The sequence below is a fragment of the Homalodisca vitripennis genome, chromosome 4 (assembly GCF_021130785.1).
Source record: "Homalodisca vitripennis isolate AUS2020 chromosome 4, UT_GWSS_2.1, whole genome shotgun sequence".
NCBI lineage: Eukaryota > Metazoa > Arthropoda > Insecta > Hemiptera > Cicadellidae > Homalodisca > Homalodisca vitripennis.
Genome location: NC_060210.1, coordinates 76,384,449 through 76,409,933, shown reverse-complemented (window position 1 = coordinate 76,409,933; position 25,485 = coordinate 76,384,449). Strand labels below are relative to the sequence as shown.

General features: G+C 33.4%; 1 protein-coding gene across 1 annotated transcript in view; it reads right to left on the bottom strand.

The window, feature by feature from the left end:
- LOC124359551 (glutamate--cysteine ligase) overlaps positions 1–24,430 on the bottom strand; it is a 58,612-nt gene extending 34,182 nt beyond the window's left edge. Inside the window, exons 1-2 of the mRNA XM_046812386.1 lie at positions 23,998–24,430; positions 9,853–9,962 (exon numbers count right to left, since the gene is read on the bottom strand). Coding sequence (XP_046668342.1) covers positions 9,853–9,962; positions 23,998–24,147 — 260 coding nt within the window. The 5' untranslated portion in view covers positions 24,148–24,430. The remainder of the gene's footprint in view (positions 1–9,852; positions 9,963–23,997) is intronic.
- Positions 24,431–25,485: the final 1,055 nt, after the last annotated feature.

Here is a 25,485-nt window from a genome sequence, read left to right as displayed (position 1 = left end):
TGAAACGGCACGATTTCGATAGTGGTTGTAGGGCGCGGAGGGGGGTTACGAGAGTGGGGGAAGTGACCTTGGGCGTCTAGAGTGGTGGAAGTTTCAGTAGCCATGGAGCGTTGGTCGAGTGCACAACGTGCATATGCCGTAAAGGCATATTACAAAAACGCGGATAGTGTGGTTGGTGCTCAACGCGCCTTTCGTCGTGAATTCAACCTGCCGCCACGGGCTCCCGTGCCATCAAGGAAAGCCATTCTCCTTTGGGTTAAAACCTTTGAAGATACTGCTAGCACAACAAAGAAAAGAGGCGGCAGCACAAAAACAATCCGGACACCCGAGAACATTAATCGTGTGCGCGAAGCGTTGGGACGAAGTCCGCGAAAATCCGCGAGACGGCACAGCGCCGAACTTGGTCTCAGCAATCGATCAGTAAGACGGATTTTGAAGAGTGACCTTCACTATCATCCATACAAAATTCAGGTAGTGCAAGCCCTTAAACCAATTGACTACAATAACCGTATACGCTTTTGCCAGTCAATGCTTAACGTTATTGAACGAAATGAAGAAAGAGTGCATAACTTATGGATGAGTGATGAAGCCCACTTTCATCTTAGTGGGTACGTAAATAAGCAAAACTTCAGATATTGGTCCTCAGATAACCCGCAAGAACTTCATGAAAAACCTCTCCATTCTGAAAAAGTAACAGTCTGGTGCGCAATGTCATCTCGTGGAATCGTGGGGCCCTATTTTTTTGAAGATGAAGATGGCAACACAGTGACGGTAAACTCTGGACGTTATGCTGACATGTTGACCATTTTTGGTCTGCCTGGAATTGATCGACATGATCCAGATGCTGAAACACTCTTCCAGCAAGATGGTGCAACAAGCCATACTGCTAATGTCTCAATGGAATTGCTCAGACTTGCATTTCCACGACGTCTAATCAGCAGGAATGGCGATTTCCCCTGGCCTGCCCGTTCACCAGATCTGACGGCACCAGACTTTTTTCTTTGGGGCTACCTCAAGTGCAAAGTCTTCCAGGAAAATCCACCAAGAACAAAAGAAGACCTGAAGGAGCGAATTCGACAGGAAATTAACAACATTCCAGTACAGATGCTACGAAACGTCATGGGACAATTTCATCTCAGGCTTAGACAATGTGTGCAAAACCAAGGACGACACCTCACTGACACCATATTTAAAAAATGATTGTTTTTAAGTTAAATCTTTAATTTCCACTCTTGTACTTGAGATCCATGTTCAACTATTATGATTTTACTTGTAAATAAATCTTTGGTGGTTTTACAAAATCGTGCCGTTTCACTGCCTCACCCTGTATAAAAACAAGTGAATACTATTTAATTTATTTATGTTAACCCACTTTGTAAACCAACAATCACACAACATGTTGTCAAAACTTTAAACTCTTATTTTGTTACCAAGGTTAAACTTCTAGGAATCAGTTTGATAAGCTTATCTTTAGTGTTCCCTTTACTTCAACCACTTCCTCATACTTCATAGATTTAGTAGTGTGGTTGCAGTCTGTAACTTGTATTGTCTTGAAATGATAAACAATACAGCAATTAGTTAAGGTAATGTTTCTGAAGTTTTTCAACTTAGGAGGTCAATCAGCCATTATAATAGTTGAAAAAATAGTATTAAAAATTATAAAGACAAATCATTTAAAAAATGGAAGTTGGTTCCTGAAAATCATGTACAATTTGAAAATAATGTGTGGTATCACTCTGTCTATACCACAGCATTCTTAACCATAGAACTGGCAATCGCCGATGGGACACTTTGTTTTGTTTTCGTGACTCGTTAACACGTAATTATTCACCATTTACATTTGATCTAATACAAATGTAAAGAAGAAGAACCGATCTACATATCAATACAAGTTTTTTTCGGCTTTGCTTTAATTTGAGTTCTCTGTATTTTGCAGAATGCTATTCCACTCTGCTGTAGTATAACAGCTGATGACAACAGCTGCAGCGCTAGTGTTATGCAGTAAAGTATAGTTTCTAGGATGTAAATGGATGTTATTGTCAATATTTTTCCGGTTTTTTTTTTAATGTTTCTGCAGCTCTCTACAACACAAAGATTGCTTTGTGCAGGTACACTAAGTTTGTTTTCATTGTTGTTGATCAGTTTTTGCTGCATACTTTGTATTAGTTATATTTGTTTTGTTTTCGTTCTATAATGTAAGTATTATCCAAAACTTTTCGTTCAATTGAATTCAAACAATATGTGTACATATATCTATTGTAAATACTTTAAAATAAATGTTGAAAAAAACTGTTTTATTTTATATTGTTTAGCTGTTTTGTTGGATTCTGAATGGAGTTATGTATAATATCTTGTTTTAGTCTTACATGCAGTTGTTGGGAATTATTAGTTTGTACTCCCTAACAATGAGAAAATACGAGGGCTATTCAGAAAGTAGATTACGTTTTGGAATTAAAAATTAACAAAGTATAGGAAAACATTTTTATTATATACATTTGAAAGCCACACTTAAATACTACTTTTCAACATAGTCGCCATTCAAATTTAGGCACTTATCATATCAATTGGTGAGCTTGACAATGCCTTCCTCATAAAATTCTGCTGCCTTTGTCTTCAACCAGTTTGTCACTTCTTGCTGCAGCTCTGCGTTGTCGTCAAAGCGCTGCGTTGCCAGCCACTTCTTCATTGTTGGGAACAAGTGGTAGTTACTTGGTGCAAGATCCGGGCTGTATGGTGGATGAGGAAACAACTCCCACTGGAATGATTCAAGAAATTCACGTGTGCGATTTGCCATGTGAGGTCGAGCGTTATCGTGAATCAACAGAATTTTCTAGCTCAACTTTCCCCTACCCTTGTTTTGGATCGCTCTTTTGAGGTTGTTTAACGTTTGGCAATACCTTTCTGAGTTGATTGTAGTGCCTCGTTCCAGGAAATCAACAAGAATTACACTTTTCTTGTCCCAAAAACGGTCGCCATAACCTTTCTTGCCTACATCGTTTGCAAACATTTTCTTGGTTTTCTTGCCTACATCGTTTGCAAACATTTTCTTGGTTTGTGAGGGGAACTTGAGTGTCCCCACTCCATTGACTGCAATTTGGTCTCGCAGTTAACATGTTTTACCCATGTTTCATCGCCAGTTACGATGCGATCGAGTAGTGATTCACCCTCTTTGTCGTAAGCATCCAAAATTGTTAATGCTGCAGCCATGCGCTGGTTGTGTCGGTCAAGATTTTCAGTACCCATCTTGCACAAAACTTGTGGAAGCCAAGCTTATCAGTAACGATTTCGTATAACAAAGTTCGTGAAATTTGAGGGAAACTAAGCGAGAGTTCAAGGTTGCTTATCAGTGCTCCATGCAATCAGTCTGCATGTTGAAGATTGTTGTTCTGTGTATTGAAATATTAATTTCCTACAATTTTAAAATTGGAATGTTTTAAAAAAAGTACATTTTTTTACAGTGATCCTCTTGGTGTAGTGTTTCTGACTTTTGAAATATTCAGATTCTGTTTCCAGTAAGTTTGCATTTTATTTTATTTTTGATAGAAATGTCTGGCAATTGTGGAGTTTGTAATAAAGCAATTTCAGCCAAGCAACAGAAAATTAAGTGTGCAGAATGTGAAAAGTTTTTTCATCCGGCATGCTATAAAATGAGCAAGGCTGATATAGAGTGTATGTCTGTAGAGGGCCTTATTTGGAGATGCCAACCATGTTCAACAGAACGAAGAAGGAGCATGAGAATGGATTCAAAGATTGACGAAGGAAATCTTTCTCTAAGTGATGTCATGCAGCTGTTACAGGAAATGAGAGAAGAGCAAAAAAACTCTCTTAAGGATTTTAATGTTTCCTATGAAGTTTTAAATGATAAGCTGGATGAGAATACTGGTATGCTGAGGAAACAGGCAGAAGATCTGAAGCGATACGCTGAAGAAGTAAATGAACTACGGGAAGAAAATGCTACCCTAAAAAAGAAGATATGTGATATGGAGGATAGGCTGGTGGAGAGTGAGCAATATTCAAGAAGAAATTGCTTGGAAATCCAAGGGGTGCCTGAAAATAGAAATGAAAGTGTGATTGAGTTAGTTAAGCAAGTTGGTAAGGCGCTAGATGTAAATATTGAAGACAGTATGATAGATGTGTGTCACAGGATTAAGAAGAAAGGGGACGACCCTCGTCCAGCAGGGATTATTGTAAAGTTTGTCAGGAGGATGGATGCCGAGGAAGTAATAAGAAGGAGACGTGTGAAGAGGAATTTGTCAACCAGACACATGGATCTTCCTATGGATTCTGTGATATACATAAATGAAGCGTTGTGCCCGAGTAGAAGAAAATTATTTGCACAGGCAAGAGTGGTGAAACGTGAAAAGGGCTACAAGTACTTGTGGGTGCGCAGTGGAAATATATACATGAGGAAAGAGGAAAAGGCTCCTGTAATACAGGTGAACAATGTATCTGACCTGGGTAAGCTTTAAATTGCATTATATAAAGGAAAAATGCTGTGTTCTCATGTGTTAAATTCTAAGGTATGCGATTCATAGCAATAATAATACTTATTTATTTCTCTCTAAATTTTACCATATAATTGGGTTTCTGTTATTCCTGTTGGATTGCAATGTAATTAATGGATTGGTGGGGTTTTTAAAATTTAATAGGGAAATCGATGTAAGACTTTTTATTTCCTATTTGATTCGGATTTTGTGAAATTAAAAATTAGATTTTGCATTTGTTAAGATGTTATTTTTAAATCTGTTATGTCATTAATGTTTGTTGTTTAATTATATTATGTTAGCTTTCTATAGTTTATTTACTGTTAATATTGTTATTGTTGAATATTGATTTTTTACTCAAATTTACATGGAAAATGACTTGTCGATTATATTTAGCTTAGAAAATAAAAATATTATTGTAATGCAACAGAACATTAGGAGCATGAGAGCAAATTTTGAAAGTTTAATAGTAGAATTGTCAACATGGAAAGTCTTGCCTGACATTATTGTTCTGACTGAAATTTGGGTGGCTAGTTCTGAAATAAATTTTTTTCAACTGCCAAATTATAAGTTATATGCAAAATGTAATGATCAATATAGGGCAAAAGGGATTGCTGTTTATTGTAATGATGCGTCTGTATGTAGTTCTGATAGTTTTGAGATAGATTTTTCCTCTGCAGATGTATTAGGGCTAAGTTTTAATGCATTTGGATGTGATTTTGTTTTATTGGCTGTATATAGGTGGCATATGTTCCCAAAAGAAGACTTTGTTGATGAATTGCAGAGTACCATTGAAAATAATAGTGTATTTAAAAAGAAAGTTAATTATTTGGTGGTGGGAGACTTAAATATAAATTTACTACTAGATGATAATTGCACAGATAAATTAAGGTTGTGTATGTCAAGTAATGGGTTTGAATCATTGATTAATGAACCAACAAGGTTTACAAATAGGGCAAAGTCATGTCTGGATCATATGTATGCCAAATTGAGAAACACTTGTATAAAGAATGTTGATTCAGTTGTTCTGCAAACAAGCATAACAGATCACTGCATGACTGCAGTTTGCCTAGGAATGAGACAAGTTGGTTTAGATGGTGAGTCCGATAACAGCAGGTTGGAGTCCAGTATTGTTGACTATGCAATGTTGAACCTTAGACTTGGTTGTCAAGACTGGTCTACTGTATTTCTGAGTCAGGATGCCTCTCAAGCTTTTGATATTTTTTATAGCAATCTACAAAGTCACATAACCTTAAGTAAAGTAGAAAAGAAGGCTGAATTTAAAATAAAAAAATTAAAACCGTGGATTAATATGGCAATTTGCAGAAAAATTAAAAAGAGAAATTCACTTTTTATGAAATGTAAAAAACATTCCAACAATGAAAAACTATTAGACTATTATTTGAATTATAAAAAAAAGCTAGATGTTGAAATAAAAACAACAAGAGATTCCTATTATAGAAATATCTTTAATAATTGTTCAAAAGATTCAAAAGAGACATGGAGGGTATTAAACAACATAACGGGGAATAGAAAGGATTGTTCTGATTATAAATTAAAAGTAGATGATAATGTTGTAAGTGATAACATTGCTGTTGCTAATGTCTTTAATAACTTTTTCTTGAATATTGTAAATGATTTATCTATTGCAGAAGGTAAGCCAGATAATTTTTATAACCTGAAATATAAAGAGAAATTTTGCTCCAACAATGAAGTTTCTTCTTTGTTTATGCAGCATGTTTCTGAAGGGGAGGTAATAAGATGTATACAAGGTTTAAAGAGTGGTAAAGCTCCTGGAATTGATGGGATAGGCTCTACCTTAGTGAAAAGAATTGGTCATGTTATTGCAAAGGTTTTAACACACATAATTAATTTAAGCTTTTCAACAGGGGTGTTTCCAAGTAAACTAAAAGAAGCAGTTGTAATACCAATTCATAAAAAGGGTTCTAAATTTGACTGTAACAATTATAGGCCTATATCCTTGTTATCAACCTTCTCAAAGGTTATAGAAAAAATTATGAAGCAGAGAGTAATGTCCTTTCTACTCAAAACAAAATTTTTTTCAAAAAATCAGTTTGGTTTTCAGACTGGTATTAGTACGGAAAATGCTCTGTTAAATTTTATGGAGCAAGTTACTAATAATATTAATACCGGTAAAAGGGTAAGTGGGCTGTTCATTGATATAAAAAAAGCTTTTGACACTGTGGATCACAATTTACTACTAAATAAGATTTATAATTGTGGTATTAGGGGGAATGCTTTTATGTGGTTTAAGAGTTATCTATCTCAAAGGAGTCAATGTGTAAGAATACATAGCGTTTTGAGTAATATGGGAGAAATTAAATCTGGAGTTCCACAGGGTTCAGTGTTGGGAGCAATACTCTTCTTAATCTATATAAATGATCTATGTTTGGCCCGACTAAATGGAATGATCACATCATTTGCTGATGACACAGCATTATGCTATGCTGGTGATAATTGGGATGAGGTGGAATTGCTCATTGGTCAGGATTTAAAATCATTAAGATGGTGGTTCACACAAAATAAACTAATCCTGAGTCCAGAGAAAACTGTCTATATTAATTTTTCGCTGAGGGATCTTAATGTGTCTCACAACTCTATAAAGTATGTATGTTTAGAATGTCTGTGTAAAGAAGGTGTGTGTGATGATAAATGTGTGACAGTGCGTAAAGGTGATGAGATTAAGTATCTTGGTGTAGTATTGGATAGGGAGTTAAATTGGAAGAAACATATAAATAAGCTGAAATCAAAGTTTAACACAGTTATTAGACTTATGTATCATATTAGAGATATATGCCCAGTTGACGTATTGAGAACTGTATACTTTTCCCTAGTTAATAGTAGGCTGGAGTATGGCATTGTTTGTTGGGGAAGCTCGTACTATTCAAATATTTATCCGATTGTCACTCAGCAGAAGCAGCTAATAAGAATTATTTTAGGGAAAAATAGATATGAACCATCCTTTCCTCTCTTTTTGAGCATGAAAATATTACCAGTTAGATATTTGTTTGTATTTAAGGTGTTAATTATGTTTTATATGCAGAGTGGAAATTTACCCAGTAATGATGGAACTTATCGATCTAGACTAAGAAGGCCAAATCTGTTGCAAACTCCAAGACCGTTTTTAACCTTTTTCCAGAGAACGTACTTTTATGTAGCACCAAAGATTTTTAACATATTACCTGAACCTTTGAAAAGAATTAAGGCTAGTAGGAGATTTAAAACAGAACTTAAGAAATGGCTATTCTTGCAGGATGATATTGAGGGTCTAATATATTCTAGGATACATTGAGACATATATTGTTCCTATATTATGCTGTACTATATTGAATTGCTATGCATATCATATTTTTATACATTAAGGGGATCAAATCAAATTTTATTGAGTAAATAACGAATAACATGGAAATTTATGGAATAATCTATATTTTGTTTTTTACTAACTTAAAAAATTTGTTATAAAAGTAAAGTACTGATAAAAGAAATTAACTAATTTTTGAGGGAACCTCAAAGCAGGTATTACCTATGAGGTCCTAAATTTCCTAACCATTAAAAGTTTTTTTTTTAAATTTATGGCTGAATATGACTGTTGTATCTAAGCATCTAAATATGTTCTGAAGTACCTAAAAGAATTGTATCTTGCTTTGTTATAAGTATTGTTATTTATTTATACTATTAAGATTATTTATCTATTTATCCTTGTATTGTTATTTAGATTAGTTTCTAGGGGTATGCGTCTGTTGTTGTTTTCTTGATGCTGGATGAAATGTTAAATTATATACAATGTATTATATGATTTGAATGTTGTATGGTAATGGGAAATAAATTATTTCTATTTCTATTTCTATTTATTTCTATTAGTTCCGTTATGGTTAACTGTCGATTTTCTCGGACCTTTGCGTCAATTTTCTCAACAAGTTCGTCAGTCACTATACTGGGTCTTCCACTTCGCTCTTCGTCATGAACATTTGTTCGGCCATTTTTAAACTTAATGACCCATTGTCGCACTCTACCTTCAGTGATAATGTTGTTCCCATAAACTTCACACAACTGCCGATAGATTTTTATAGGCTTACAGTTTTTGGCAGTCAAAAACCTAATTACTGTGCGCACCTCACAGTTGGTGGGATTTTCAATTGCGGTAGACATTTCAAACAGGCACTGTGACTAGATGCGTTACAACACGAACTTCCCGCTAGCACGGCTGGATAGCCACTGAGTGGTGGGACGTCCTGACACCAAGATGGCCGTGCTGGTCCCGCCTCTAGCGGCCACAGCGCAAAACGTAATCAACTTTCCGAATAGTCCTCGTATAAGGGTACGGATTTTTATAAACTACTATAAGTATAATTTTATGTAAGTAAAAGTGCAACAAACTATATATTTCTGAAATCAGGACAAAATTTGGAACAAAATGTATATCTCAGATTTCTAACTTGATACACAGGAACTTTGCTAGACAACGGAATAATATTTCAGTAACAAAATTTTTATTCTTTTTTCAACTTGTTTAATTTTTGTAGGCATATCTAGATTCTGTAATCTTTCCCGAAAAAAGTGATATATAATACATTACATTTGGAGTTGGCTATTTGGTATAAGTACTTGTTTACAAAAACCATTACACATCAGTCTAAAATACTGTGACATTTTAAGAACAGCCATTGCCAGTTCTAGCGTTAAATACAATAATTCAGTATTTTCATAGGTAGAAAACTGTAACATATTACTTGAGTTTTTATAAATAGTAACACTGATTCACATACAGGCTAGACTTAATAGTTTAGAAGCTGAAAGCCAATTTCCCAAAGTACAAGGCTAGTCTTTCGAGAAACTGATTTTAAGTAATTTCCTCTCAGAAAGAATTCAACTGTCAGTCACAATATTTTTGGTGGGGGTTAAAATTTAAGGATATAAAAAAGTTATAAATCTATCAATAAATATCTTTTTCAATACAATTTTTTAGTTTGATAAGTTAGTCTTAAAACCAAACATCAGACACTAAAATTAAAGTTAAATAAGATCAAGACTTTTTTACTGAAAGTGGTAAATTTTAGTCTTAGTCTGACATTGATATAACTAACTATTATTGATATGTCTGACAATTGGTTTGTATCAAGCTAAGAAAAATGTGATCCAAGAAACATTTTTTTTTAAATTTTAACACTTTCCATATCTCCAATTTTGATCATCATCAAAATAATGCACTTTATTGATTTGTTTCTTAGCCATGTTGTGTGCTCATACAATGCAAATTTGCTCTCAGCTCCCAGACTATAGAAGTCAAAAACAAGGTTTACAAAACTTCCCACTAGGTTTACCAACAGTACTTGAAGTAAAGACTCACTCAGGATTTGCAGCCTCCCGCTCATTGAGTATGTGGAGCAAGTCCTTGCCTCGTAGGCTCACTTTCGCTGTCCTTTTTTCATCATTAAACTTGACAATAATATATTCAACCTGAAAAAACAACATAACTGTTACTCAAAGTAATGAAACAGTTTTAAAATGGTTTTGGAATATCCCAATAGTCTTCAATGTTTATTTTACCTATATAAAATCTATATACTTAATTTACATAAATCCCATCAAACTGTTTAAGAGCCAGGCATGTATGAGATTTGTGGTGATGATTACACATTTTTTATAAACACAAATACCACCAATTGTGGTGTTGAATTGTTTTAATACCTTTGGTGCATGTTCATCTAATACCTTTAAACGAGCAATTCTTGTGTGTGTGTATAATCTGAATCTCTGAAGCGGTTCCAACAATTTTCATGAAATTTAGTATGTAGGGGTTTCAGGGCGATACATCGATCTAGCTAGGTTTCATTCTTAGAAAATGTCAATATTTATTTCTTTGTTTACATTTTTTATATAAATGGCATCTGGTAAATGACATCTGATATATCATAACAAGAATAGTAAGCCAATCCTTACAGATAATGTTTCATTAGAAATGCCAAAGTGTAAAAATAGAAATTTTTGAATAAATTAACAGTTCAAACCAAAAGGAAATTATGATTGTAAGATAAGTTGATGAATAATTTCACTCCTTTTAAAATTAAATCTATTTATCTATTACATATACTTCGTCCCACACACACTGATAAAAGTCAAATGCCTGTAAACCTTAACTAACATTATACAAGCAGAAAGATCTCATAATTGAGATGTTTTGACATCTACAAGATTGTGGCAGCGTGTGTCACAGTGTGTAGCAACTGAAAATGACGAGCAACATCTGCAAGATTTGCGGCACAACATGTAGCTACCGAAAATTACAAGCAACAAGAATACCGATTAGAAGAACAAAGACGTCGAGAAGGAAGACGTGGTAGGGTTTTAGAACTTAATATTTATTTACCGATATATAAATGTGCTGTTACTGCAACTGTGCAATGTCATGCCTTAGGACCATTTGAAATTTGGTGTATCCATTGCGATGTATTGCATTTCCCTAAAGAATAGGTTTCTAATCGCTTAAATAGAAATTCTTTTGGTGACTGTTGTTTACATGGACAAATTTTAATGGAGCAACAAAAATTTTCAAATGAATTTGTACGTATTTTTGTAAACTGTCACCCATATTCAGAAGAGTTTCATAAAAAAATAAGAAACATAAACTCATCTTTTGCTCTAACATCCTTTATTAGAAGATGACAGAACAATAAATAGCCATGGCATTTATAGTTTGCGGACAAGTATAAAGTATATCATTAAACGAATCACAAAACACGATTTACCTGAAAAAATACCGGGCTTGCTCAGTTTCCTGATATTTTTATATTACAAGAGAACTAAACAAATAATTCTTCATATCCTTATAATCATGTTACGTTAAATTTATATTGCATTCAAGAATATTTGAACTGTCCAGGATTTTGTTTGTTAAATAATTCTTGATATCCTTATAATTATGTTACGTTAAATTTATATTGCATTCATGAATATTTGAACTGTCCAGGATTTTATTTGTTAAATAATTCTTGATATCCTTATAATCATGTTACGTTAAATTTATATTGCATTCACAATTATTTGAACTGTCCAGGATTTTGTTTGTTAAATAATTCTTGATATCCTAATAATCATGTTACGTTAAATTTATATTGCATTCATGAATATTTGAACTGTCCAGGATTTTGTTTGTTTGTTACATGATTATTTACTCAAAGTAACCACCAAAATGACAATAACAGGGATCAACAGCTTATCAGAGAGATTTCAACACTCTCAGGATTAATACACTTAGCTAGTTAGGTGTTGCCACAAATAAACTCTCTTATTACCAACACCTTAACACCTGTTAATTCCAAATTTTAAGTTGATTGGCATTTTTACTATTTAAGCACATAATCATCTATCATGTATAAATTTTTAAATTGTCCAACCAAAGTAGATACAGCAATACATTTTCTTGTTTGGAACATTACATAGAACATTAATATTTAATTGAAATTTGTTTCATTCATCATAAAAAATGGAAAAAACCAAAAAGGAAAAAATGAAATATTTTATTTCTAAAAAATTATAAAAACAGGGTAATTCACAATATTTAATAATAAGTGCTTTTCATGTTATTTGCAAGAACAAAATATTTGAATTTTACACTGCAGTGTTTTACTTGGCAGGTTAATGGTCGTCTTTTATAGAGCAGTTAAACTCATATAACAGACATTCTAAATATCTTGTTGAGCCATAGGTAATCCTAGTAATTAGTTGATAATATTGTCAAGGAATCCTAGAAGGTGGCTGTCAAAGATTGAGTACAAAGGCTGTTGAAAATGTGGGTCTCTTATGGACTATAATGAAAATCTATTTTAATGTCAAGACTATGAAAAGTTTTGTTATGATTCACTGTTGTAGGTGGCTAAGATAGAAACTTATGAACACAGAGTAAATATGTATTATTGTTCCCAAAAATGTATTCCTAATCACCACCATCCTACTATCGCCAGCTCAAGTTCAGCTTATGCAAGGTCTGTTAAAAAAATATAGCAACTTTTGTTTTTTTCTAAAATTATTTATTTACTCATCAATCGCAATTGTGTCTCCTTCAAAGTAATCCCCATTAGATAAAAATACACTTGTGCCAATGTTTTTTCTAATCCTCAAAGCACTTCAAAGAGCCGTTTTTTGTGATCTTGTTGAGCTCCTCTTTTGATGCCATCTTTATCTCGTCATTCGTAGCATAGTGTCGTCCTTTCATGGGCCTCTTCGTCCTTTCATGGGCTTCTTCGTTTCGAGAACAAGAAAAAGTCACAGAGGGCCAGATCTGGGGAATACAGTGGTTGAGGCGTTATTTGTGTGTTTGTTTTGGTACAAAAATCATTCTTCCACAAATCCGGGCGTTTCTGGCGGACTGCTTCGCGCAAATTGTGCATAACTTCCAGATAATAATCCTTATTGACAGTTCTACCCTGTGGCAAGAACTCATGATACATCATGCCTCTGCAGTTGAAAAAACTGTAAGCCCTACACACACCAAACACACATTCACATTCGACCAAACTCTGTGCGCTTTTTTCAGTCTTGGCTCTGCGGCAGCTTCCATTGGGATGAATATGCTTTGATTTTTATATCATAACCATAAACCCATGATTCATCACTGGTTATGACCATCTAGACCAAATTTGATTTTATTTAAAAATGGTAATGCACTACTGTTTTTGGTTGAATTTTAGCAATTTTGGAACAAATTTCATGGTAACCCGTCTCATGCCCAAATCATTGGTAAAAATCAAATGGCACAAGCCAATTGATATGTTCAGGTCCTTGGCAACTTCTCTAACAGTGATTCGACGATTGGCCAATACTATTTTTTTCACTTCATCAATGTTTTCGTCTGTTCTTGAGGTGTTCGGGCGTCCAGCACGCTGTTCGTCATTCACATCTTATCTTGTATGACCGATAAATGTTACTTCGGTCCAAAGTAGCTTCTCCATAAGCCACAGTCAACATTCGGAATGTGTCCGTGCACTTAATTTTGTTTTTAACACAAAATTTGATACAGATTCTTTGATCCAATTTTTCCAATAAGTTTAAATTGAAGACGAGCCATGACACGAGCAAGCAAATCAGCTATCAACAATTAACTGAAAGGGCTGAACTTGTTGGCATATATCAGAGACATGTGTACCAATATAATGCCACAAAAATTAAAAAAAAAAAAAAAAAAAAAAAAACTAATACATGTAACCCGCAGAAATTAAAAAGTCGCGATATTTTTTGAACAGACCTCGTATTTGCAGTAAAGCACCCAATATATAAATTTGATCTATTTGCAAGTTCAAATGTCACATGCCTTGTACTAAGACAGCTGCACCCGATTATGTATTTGGCCATTATCAGTTCAGTATGGAGTAAGTGGATCTATTACACTTAAATTGATCCTCACGATCAAATGGTGCCTTTAGATACCATCACCTACACAGAACTAGTATTCATACTGCAACACTATCACTATCACTATCACTAGCACTATCGCTATCAGAATAACTGAAAGATTTCCACACACTTCTGCTTGATTTTACTATACGTCAGTAAAAACACTAGTTCTCAGAATGAACCTATAACAGTTGTCATGCTCACTCATACACGATCAAACGGCATATCGTGTGTAATTGTTTGGCTATAATTTGGCGTTAATTATAACTCTCATGATTCATGTGCTAACCACAAATTACTATATATATATATATATATATATATATATATATATATATAAAATGTAGCTACAATACATTATGACTAATAATTTTTATCTGTCATTTGAATTTTTACAAATCATTGATGTCAGAAATTACAGTACTCAGCTAGGTCACGCTTCATTCCTGTTCTGGTGCCGGTTCTTCATCTCTTCATGACTGTTCAGTTTAAACTCAAAAAATTATTGCTGAATATTGTGCCCAGGAAACCTCTTTAATACAGCTAAATGTAAGCCTTATTGTTTATTCATTTGTATGTAAGCCAATTATGTGTAATGTACCTTTGTGCTCTGTGTAATATAAGGAGCTTTATTGGTAGCCTTGCTCTCACAGTATGTACTGTTAAAATGAACTGTTAAAAATATCAATTAAAAGCTAGTTAAAATACATTATCCTTCATAATCTTTATTATTTTAAAGTTGCAGTAAGCCGTGCTGAAGAGAGAGTTGTTGGACTAATTGCTTGTTTGAATTGACCAAGAAAAATTTCTGGACATTTTCACTATTGCTTCTGTTACATTCAGCACTCATTTGAAAGCCACACTGTAAGATATGCCTTAAATACAAGAATCTCTATAGTGGATTATTTGTTACTGAGTAGTTGCAGTCTTCCCCCATTACAACAAACTAGGTCACCAACACACTCTCGCCTCTTACCCCATCCACTATTGACCTTTGCATATTAATAGGTTCATTATGCATGCTCAATGATTTTGTATGACGGTTGGCTGACAGAACACATTAGTATTAAATGGATGAACAGAGTAAAGCAAATCAACTTATTTAATTTCGTTATTATAAACGTGTTAAAAAGTTTTGGAGCTGTAAACCCATAGTGATTCGGATAGCTGCAACCCTACTAGCACAAGTCAATGATACTAAAATTTATGATTTTGTTAAGTGTTTTAAATAACACAAAATGTTCTAAATTTATTGTTACTAAATAGTTATTATAGATATTTCACAGTAAACATTTATTTTAAATAAAATAAATATCATCTGTAAATTGTATTTTACAGGCTAAATAGTAAAACACGTAATATGTTGTCCATTATTTAAGTCATGAACAAGCTTTTATTTAATTTCAAACAAAATATTGTGTAAGCACAATATTTGAAACATCTACTTTCAATATCAGATTTAGCAATTTGTATACAATTTTCACAAAAAACAAACACAATGGCATTATTGGTTTTAGCATAAAAATATGGATTTTGTACGTGTTCATTTGGTACACACCCATTATTAAGTTTCAATTCTTTATAAATAACACTTTGACACCAAATGTGTATTTTTTTAAATTTTTGATGTATCATGTATTTGATTTTGCAACAGAGTCTTGATACCTTTCTAGTTTTGCAACAGAGCCTGTTATGATTTTGCTTTTGTTAGTCTTTTTACCTACCAGTTTTTTCATTAAAGTCTCATACATCTAAATTTAAAATGTATTGTGTTAGCTAATTAGATTTTACTGAGAACTAAACAATAATAAGATAAAATATATGTTTGCCAAGTAAATCATATTTATTACAAAGCTCATAAAAATGCAGATTTTAGTAAAAAAAAATATTGAAATTGGCCAAAGCGTTTGGTATCAGCAGCCAATTATGTAATTTCTTACACAACAATAATTATTAGTCTACAAACTACTGTACTACTGCTAATAACAACAAAATTACTCACTGAATACTGTTTTAAATACTTTGTAAACTTCAAACCAAATGTTCAAATTGGTAGCCATTTTTGTTCAAGCAAAAAAATAACCTATTTTAAAATTCTTCCCTAACCATTCTAAAAGTTTCTCTGGTTAAGCGTCTGCACTCAGCAGTGATCCTGTTTTTCAAGTCTTGGACACCAGTGGGATGTGTTTTAAAAACTACTTATTTCAAGTGACCCGACAAAAAAATCTGAGGGTGTTAAGTCTGGAGACCTTGCCGGCCACTCAATTGATCCTCTACTACCTATCCAGTGATCCGGGTAGCCATTGACGCACAAGAATAGCATAATGTGGAGGAGCTCTATCTTGTTGAAAATAAAACATATCCGTATCTAAATTGAACTGTCCTACTTCATTTACCTGGTTTTCAAGTGTTTCCACAATAAAAGGGTCAATAGTGTTTTCTAGCAAATCTAGGTACGATTCTCCATTTAAGTTCCCTTCAATAAATACAGGTCCTACAATAGTTTCCCCAAGTATTCCTGCCCAAATATTAATTTTTTCAGGCCATTGGGTTAATCCTTAAACGAATACATGTGGGTTTTGGTCTGACCAAAATCATCAATAGTGTTTATTAACAAAACCGTTAACATAAAATGTAAATGTACATAATTTTTTATGAGCTTCAATTTTAAGTGTCACAAGGTATTTTAAAATTTTGGCTTTAGGTACGGGGGGGGGGGGTCATGGTGGTGAGCATCCCCATTTTGAAAATAATTTTTTTTGTTCCCCCAATTAGTACTATACACTCCCGTTTACAGAATTTTGATACTTGGGCTATAAGTCTTTTAATATGAGTTTGAAGTTTTCAAATGAACACCCTGTATAAAATTAGAATAAGAATAAGAATAGAATAAGAATAAGAATGTATTTATTCCACCATCAAATAACAAAGGTAAACATATGTAAAAAAACTTGGAATGACTAGTCACCGCATCAAGTAAAGGTGACTAGCACAATGAAAATAAACAAGAACTTCTTACATCAAACAGTCTAAATATTACTTGTAACCTAGCGGTCCGCTGCAGTGTCAGCACTTATTTATTTAACTGAACCAAAGTACACTTTACATTAATACGAGTAAGTAAGATAAACTAAGTAAACTATCACTTCACTAAGTAACCTCGCCAGTAGGTGAACTAAAAACATCCAATACATTAAATAAAGCCAAACAATTGAATACTTAAAAATATTTACACAAACGCATATAAACTCTATTCCATATATCTACAATAGGAATTCGTTTTTAATTTTCATAATTATAGCTAATGTAATATTTCTACCAAGTCATTAATGTTGTCTTTATCAAACAGCCATGATTTTAATTTAATCTGAAATAGCCTTATGTTTTGACTGTTTTTTATGTCTATCGGTAAAATATTAAAAATTTTTGGGCCTAAAAATATAAATGTTTTACTGAATATAGTTTTATTCACTTTTGGTCTAATGTATGTTACTTTTGAAGCTGCCCTGGTATAGAAGCGAAATTGTTTTGAACATTTATTACCACTACGTATGTAAAACAGTTTTAATACTTTAAAAATAAAAAGGTATTTCAGAGGCAGAATTTTTTGGAGGCGAAATAGAGGCAAGGACGGTTCGTGTTTGGATTTAAATGTTATGATCCTTATAAAGTGTTTTTGTATGATTTCTAATGGATTTAGTGTGGTATTGTTTGCTGCACCCCACACTTCTATACCATAAGTCAGTCTTGAGTGGATTAAGGCAAAATATAGCATACGTAAAAGGTCATCGGTTAAAAGATTTCTTAAATAATAGAACGTTCTTATATTTTTTCTTAATTGGGTCTGTAGATGATAGATGTGTTGCTTCCATGAAGCGTTTTCGTCTAGAATTACGCCCAGATATTTTATATGAGTTACTTGACTAATAATCGGGCAGGGACAGTTATCATTGATTGAGCAATTTAAATAATCGTGATATTTTAAAGTATTAGGGAAAGAGTATTGTTTTAGGTCAAAATCAATAAAGTTTGTCTTTTCAGCATTTATTTTCATTCTGTTGTTAATACACCAGGTTCCCAAGGACTGCAAATCTTCATTAATGTTGTCCCATATGTTTTCCCAACTTTTCTTGGAGTAATGGATGGCAACGTCATCGGCAAATGCTATTATTTTACCCTTGAATGGAACATTCATTAAATCGTTTATGAAAATTAAAAATAGTGTTGCAGACAGTACCGATCCCTGGGGTACACCTTTCACAATAGATTTTGCGTGACTGAGACAGTTTTGAATTTTTACTTGCTGGGTTCTTTCTTTTAGAAAACTACTAAACCAGTTTAGCAAATGTCCTCTTATTCCAGCGAGTTCTAATTTGTCTAGAAGTATGTCAATGTCAACAAGGTCGAAGGCCTTTGAAAAATCTATAAATAATCCTGTACATTTATGACTATTATTTATGCTGTTTAAAATTCCCTCCATAAAAGTTGCAATAGCCGATTCTGTACTTTTACCTTTAGTAAAGCCAAATTGGTTAGATGAAAAAAAGTTGTTGCTATTTAAAAATGAAAGTAGCCTAGATTTAATGCACCTCTCAAGAATTTTAGATATAATAGGCAATAGAGCAATCGGTCTGTGGTTTTGTATCATTTCGGGGCTGCCTTTCTTAAAAATAGGTACAATTATAGTTTGTTTTAATTTAGAAGGAAATTTGCCTGTTTCAAAACTTAAGTTGACAATATATGATAATACTTCAGATATAGCAGTTTCAATATGTTTTATTAATTGGACTGATATATTGTCAATTCCAGTAGATCTTTTATTATTTAGGGATTTAATGGTATTTGCTATTTCTAGCGGAGTGACAGGACTCAGGAACATGGAATGCGGTTGACGGCGACAGTGTGCGAGGGCTGCCTCGCGAGGGGGGGAGGGGCCGGCTATCAGCTGTTGAGAGACTGATACAAAGTATTCATTGAATATGTCGGCTATTGATTCTGGCTTATCGACTATGGTGCCGTCCTCCAGTCTTATCTTAGTAGTTAGTTTTTTATCAGTTCTATCAATTAGACTGTTGATTGTTTTCCATTGATATGCTGAATTACCTGCATTGCGATGAATTAAATTGTGGTAGTAGTTTTTCTTTGTACAACTTATCTCGGTTTGAAGATTGTCTTTAAATTTATTAAAGTAATTGCAAAAAGATTTGTCATACGGTCTATTTTTCAAAATTTTTACTAATTTGTTCCTCTTATTTATTTTTTTTAACAGTGATTCCGTTATCCACGGACTTTTGAATTTAGCTTTGCTGAATTTCGGCAGAAATACTTTTTCATTGGTATTTGAAATTATACTTTCATGTAATGTATCATAAAACATATCTAGTGACAGGTCAACATCTGTCGTATGATAGATTGCATCCCAGGAGGAAGCTAATAAATAATGTTTAACACCCTCAAAGTTAATTTTTTTAATTGCCACTTCTTTGTTGCGCTGCAAATTGTGTACATTAAAGTTATTTAGAGTTAATGCTGTTAAACTGTGGTCGGTAATGTTAATGTGAAAAATTCCTGTTTTGAAGTTTGTTAGATTTTTGTGCCTGACGAAAATGTGATCCAGACATGAAGCATGTTCTGTAGTTATTCTAGTGTTATCATTTATAAGCGAGTTAAAACTATTATTTTGGAACAGAGATAGGTAGGCTTCAGATTCGGGACTATGTTTTCCTATATCTATATTAAAATCTCCAATAACTATAGAATTTGGTTTTAATTGTTTGAGAACAGGTTCTACTTCTTTTACAAACTCCAATTTTGAAAACTCATGCATTCTATAAACGCAAAGTAATGAAAATATTAGGTTGTCAAAATAGATTTGTAGCAGTAATACATCTGCAGTTGTCATCTTACATTCTATAACATTTGCCTTAATTCTATTATTGATGAAAACCACTATGCCACCTGATCTGTACGTCTCGTTACAGTTAGAGAAGGAGGTATAATTAGGTATTTGGTAGTGTGTTATTTCATTATTAAAAATCCAAGTTTCAGTTAAGATCAAAACATCAATATTTCGTTCTAGCTTTTGCAAATACATTAAAAGTAAATCAAAGTTTTTCCTGAGGCTTCTAATATTTTGATGTATAAACGATATATGATTGAATTTGTTTACAGGGAAGAAAGACTGATCCAATGTATTAAATATACAACTCATATAGTGTTAAAGAGTTAAATATGAATAGAAAATAGCTAAAAAATAACATACTTAGATCTAATTACGAGTAGCATAAACTATTTACAACTTATCTAAATCAGCGAAAGTGTCAACCTTCTTACATTTTTCTCCTTCGCCTCTTCGCACGAAGATCTTGCCGTCCCTGGTCCACACGTATTTGTACCCCTTCGTTTTCGCAGCCTCTTTGGTCCTTGAGAGGAGTTGTTTATTTTCTGGCGAGAGATGTTCATTGATAAACACTTTATTCTGTAAGTTGAATCTCGGGTTGATCTTATTGGCTGTCAGTGGTCGCACGTTCCTGAAGCTGCTGATCCAGACGTCCTTTTCCTCGAAGGTAGAGAACCGGACAATGATAGGCGGCGTCCTCTTCTTATTAAAGGAAGGTATGCGGTGAGCTGCTACCACTCTTTCTCTCTTCAGCTCGACTCCGATGGCTCTCCCAACGTCGTGGATGATGGCGTAAACATCTTCATTATTTGATTCAGGAACTCCGTCGATTTCTATATTTTGTTTCCTGGAGTATTGTTCCAGGTTTCTCACCCGTACCTCCAGATTGGATACGTTGTTCCGCAGCTCCAAGTTCTCTTTCTGAAGCTTAAGGTTATCCTCCTGGGTTTTCTTTAATTCTTTCCTGACATTCTCCATTAGTTTGTTACTTTCCTCAACTGTGGTATTGAGGAAGCTCAACGAGGTGCTGAGGCCAACGTTCTCGGTGGCAATCTTCTTCAACTCTTTCAGCATTTCTTTCTTGAATGCCTCGATAGTGTTGACTAGAAACTCCTTGCTGATGGTCGTGGTTCCTGCTGATTTGCTACTGGCCACTGATGAGGACTCCGGTTTACAGGAATTACATATCCAATCTTTCTTGGAACTCCTTGTTTTCTGCGGCACACAGTTAAGATGGCACACTGCTCCACAGTTCTCTGCACACCTCACCAAGTTAGGTTCACCATCACACGCTGAGTTACAGACACTGCAGTTAACCGGCATTATTTGAAAATCGTCACTTCGCGATTTTTATATAAATTATTAGTGTCGGAACACGATCGACCTACACGTGGCTCACTATGACCTTGAGCTCGGCGCACAGCGATAAGGTCCGCACTGCTCGGCTGACTGATAACGACTGACATTAACATTAATACTTCAAAATTATTGCTTAACTAAGGAATTTGATACCCTTTCATAGTATATAAAGTACGAGCAATTAGTACTATATACTCCCGTTTACAGAATTTTGATACTTGGGCTATAAGTCTTTTAATATGAGTTTGAAGTTTTCAAATGAACACCCTGTATAAAATTAACATTAATGCTTCAAAATTATTGCTTAACTAAGGAATTTGATACCCTTTCATAGTATATAAAGTACGAGACTATCACATAACTCATTATAGTTGTTATTTGATGATAACTAATGATCACACAGTGCAACTCTAACAGTACAGACAGGTCAAATTGAGTCGACCATGTAATCTTATCAGATGGAGGGATAAACAGGCAGAAATAGGTACTTTCTGACCAATGTAGACTTCTCAGTCCTACATGAGTTTATTTTATTTTTCCTTTGAGACAACTAAGGCACAGAAAATATCTTAAACCACAAGTAAATTACAAGCAATGAAAGCAGATGCTTTTTAACTGAAGTAGGTTTTCCTTTCATAATTTATGTAATTTTTTTAAATTCTGACTGAAGTAATATGTACCTGATGTATTCCTATTTACATTTGAAAAAGATTATAGGGCTTCATTATATTACGTCATAAACGGTTTTTTGATTTGTATAAAACCAGATTTTTTTATTGCATGGGAAATTTCTAGTTTTCAATAACATCAGATAACACTTAAATAGGGGAAAAAACCTCAAGAGGGTCTGATCATAAATGATTATGGAAATGGGAATTGTAATGTTCAAGGGACTCATTTAAAGGGTCATTCTTTCCATATATGAAAGATAAATTAAACTCTATTCAGATGACAAATACGTTCCTCATGTACACATAAATCATGCATGGCACTGCATCATCAGACAAAACTACAATAAAAGAGTAGCACTGGTTTATTTATTTATTTTTTTTTTGTATGTAATACATTCTGGTTTTCTTCCTGACAGTCATAAATAAATACATTTATATATTCCTATGTATTTTATGACAATGTACATAATAAACCGAAATATGACCGTACGGATATTATCTTAAGCTGTGATTAGTGCAATTCTAATGGTACATATCTGTATGCCACGATTTAAAGGTAAAGACACAGGTCGGTTTATTAATATATTAAGTAAGCTACTTAGTCCTAGCCTATCACAAGGAGAGATGTGTATATTCAAGACAAATTAATGGAGTGAAGGTATAACATTAGTGTATTAAATGTGGCTGAAGCCAAACGCTATAAATTTAAGAAAACATTTAATATGTTTAGTTAACTTGTGGAACACATCCTAGAATTTTATATACCATAAGTGTACATAAAACATTCTAGGCTGAAGACTTTTGGAGCAATTGGAAAAATGTTTATATATTATTAAATATTAATAAAACTATACTTTTCCAAATGGGTTATTTTTTGGACGGGGCCTTTCGAAACCAAAGGTTTCATCATTAGGCGACTCCACAAATAAATATTCAAATTACTTTTATTACAATTGTATAATATTTACATTATAGTAATAAAAATAAAGTAAATATTTATTTGTGGAGTCCCCTGATGATGAATCCTTCGGTTTCGAAAGGCCTCATCCAAAAAATATTTAAGTTACTATAGGCTAATGTAAATATTATACAATTGTAGGTAATTTGAATATTTATTTGTGGAGTCGCCTAATGATGAAATCTTTGGTTTCGAAAGGCCTCGTTCAAATATAAATCATTTGGAAAAGTATTGTTTTACTAACATTTAGAAATATTCTAGGCTGACACAATATAACAACATCCCAGTTACATTCAGATGAAGTATCAAGCTAAACTGTGAATCCTTTTGAAATGTATAAAACATTACTTGTACCAAAACTGGTTTTAGAAACATGACGATGAATAGGCCTAGGCTTATTTTAAGGGTAGGGATAAGCGGACCCGGTTTTTATATCAAAATTGGCAAACAATATTACTTAATCATAACCATCGATACCTATAATCAATTGATACTGATTAATTATTATGAACTATTAACTTCAATAATCTATATCAACAGCTGTAAAAACTTTAAAATAATACACAGGGTAATTCTTCAATTTACATAAGTAATTTTGATTATTAAAAATGGCAGTCAATTTTAGAAAACTACATGACATTGCTTTGAAAGATGATAAGACATGTTTCTCGTGGTTTCAACATGTTGGACTAGGTAGTACCAAAAAACCCATTATGTGAAATTTGGAGAAAGAAACATCTGTAACTGTGAGAGGAGCAAATATGGTCATCTTCAGTTTTCCTAATTTTGGTTATAATAATTTGTTTGTTCACTATAAATATTAGTCATAGGCCTATTTTAATTAAAAACATATGATTGTTATTGAGGACTATAGGTACTTTTATATCGATTGATAGTCTAGGATTTGAGTTGCGAATATTAGGTATCGATGACTACATTCGATATAAAAAACTGGCTTATCATACCCTACCCAGGCCTCGTCCAAATATAAACCATTTGGAAAAGTATTGTGTTAACTTACTAACATTTATAAATGTTCTAGGCTGACACAATATGACAACATCCCAGTTACATTCAGATGAAGTATCAAGCTAATTAAACTATGAATTCTTTCGAAATGTATAAAACATTACTTGTACCAAAACTGGTTTTAGAAACATGACGATGAATAGGCCTAGGCTTATTTTAAAAGTAAAACATAAATTTCTTACTCACCTCATCACCCCATTTTAGGACATCTCCTTGACGATCTTTTAGCCGGTGATAAAGATTTATGAACTGTGTAATACCATGTTCTCTGACGTGTTCTGCAAGTTCTTTAGTTTTTTCCCACGACAATGGACTACCTTCTGTTAGTAATCCCATTGTTTAACGATTAAAAAATTAAAACAAAATCAAACTTACGTTAATATACAACAAATATTATATAGGTTATTTAAATCGAACAAAAACAGATTCAGACAGAATTTAAACTCATTCCCCTTGTGAAGCTCCTAAAACCCTAATGACACAACTGATATCAGCTCTATTCTCAAGCGTTATACCTAATCACTTATCAAGCATCAACAAGAAAAGTACATTGCACCATATCAACCAATTATCAATACAGACGGACAGGATGGTAACACAGCAGAAACCTTGTTCCATTTTCCTTCTCCTACCATCTTTCTTTCTATTGGTCCAAGTCAACGTAGAATCAGCTGATGGTTAAATAAAAAAAAAATATTTTACCCAATATTTTACCCAACGAACTATACTACTGGAACGCGCACTGCCCATAAGCCACATGTTGTGTTTTCCGGTCGCACACAGCTGTGCGTTACTGGTGTATCCATGGATTTGCAGGCGCTTAAAGTGGGCAAGAACTCACTGAGTTCTGTACTCCATACCAATGATGCTGATCTTAGAACACATTAACTTTTTATTGATTTTAAATCTAAGGGTAAATTAAGTAGATCAAGCGATGATGTACGGTATTAAAAATTGTAAAATATTCTTATTTGCTCTAGTTATCTCAAACAAATGCGACCACTTCTAAGTTGACGAATTCACTGAAAGCCACGAGTTATTTTTAATTAAAACTGTGACTAAACTATTATTTTAAATAATATCTCATCACACATCCAAAAAACAGAAAACTTTTGACATTATAAGAAATCCAACTTAGAAATAAAGCAAAAATTGGTCAAAATAATTTTTATTTTCTAACACGTAGATTAAGTGTGTCATGTTTGTAAATTTTATGTAGTTTACTTTGAAATAAAATACTGTGAATAAAAAGTTGTTTTTTTTTTCATCTGGGAAATATTTTAATGCCTGTAATCTTTGTTTCCGACTTTGTAAGAAAAATAAAAGTCAAAATCTCAGTTATTTTAATATTGTACAAAAGTCCGTTTTTTTTAACTAAAAATAAAAATCCACGGTGAAAAGCAGCTACTAACATTTGTAATAATAAATAAATTGTAGTATCTAACAATTGTATTAAGTATAGAAGGCGTTTTAAAGTGATGTTAGATCATTACTATAATGCCTGCCATATGGGCGGAGTTAGTTCTTGCCCATTTCCAGCGCCTGCAGACTCGGAACGCAGCCCAGGATTTCGGCTCGGTTTCTCCGGCCCAGAGCGCGTTCCATTATTATAATTCGATGATTTTACCTAGTTTTTAAGAAGCTTGTTTGTGGACAGCCAAGGAGGAATTACAC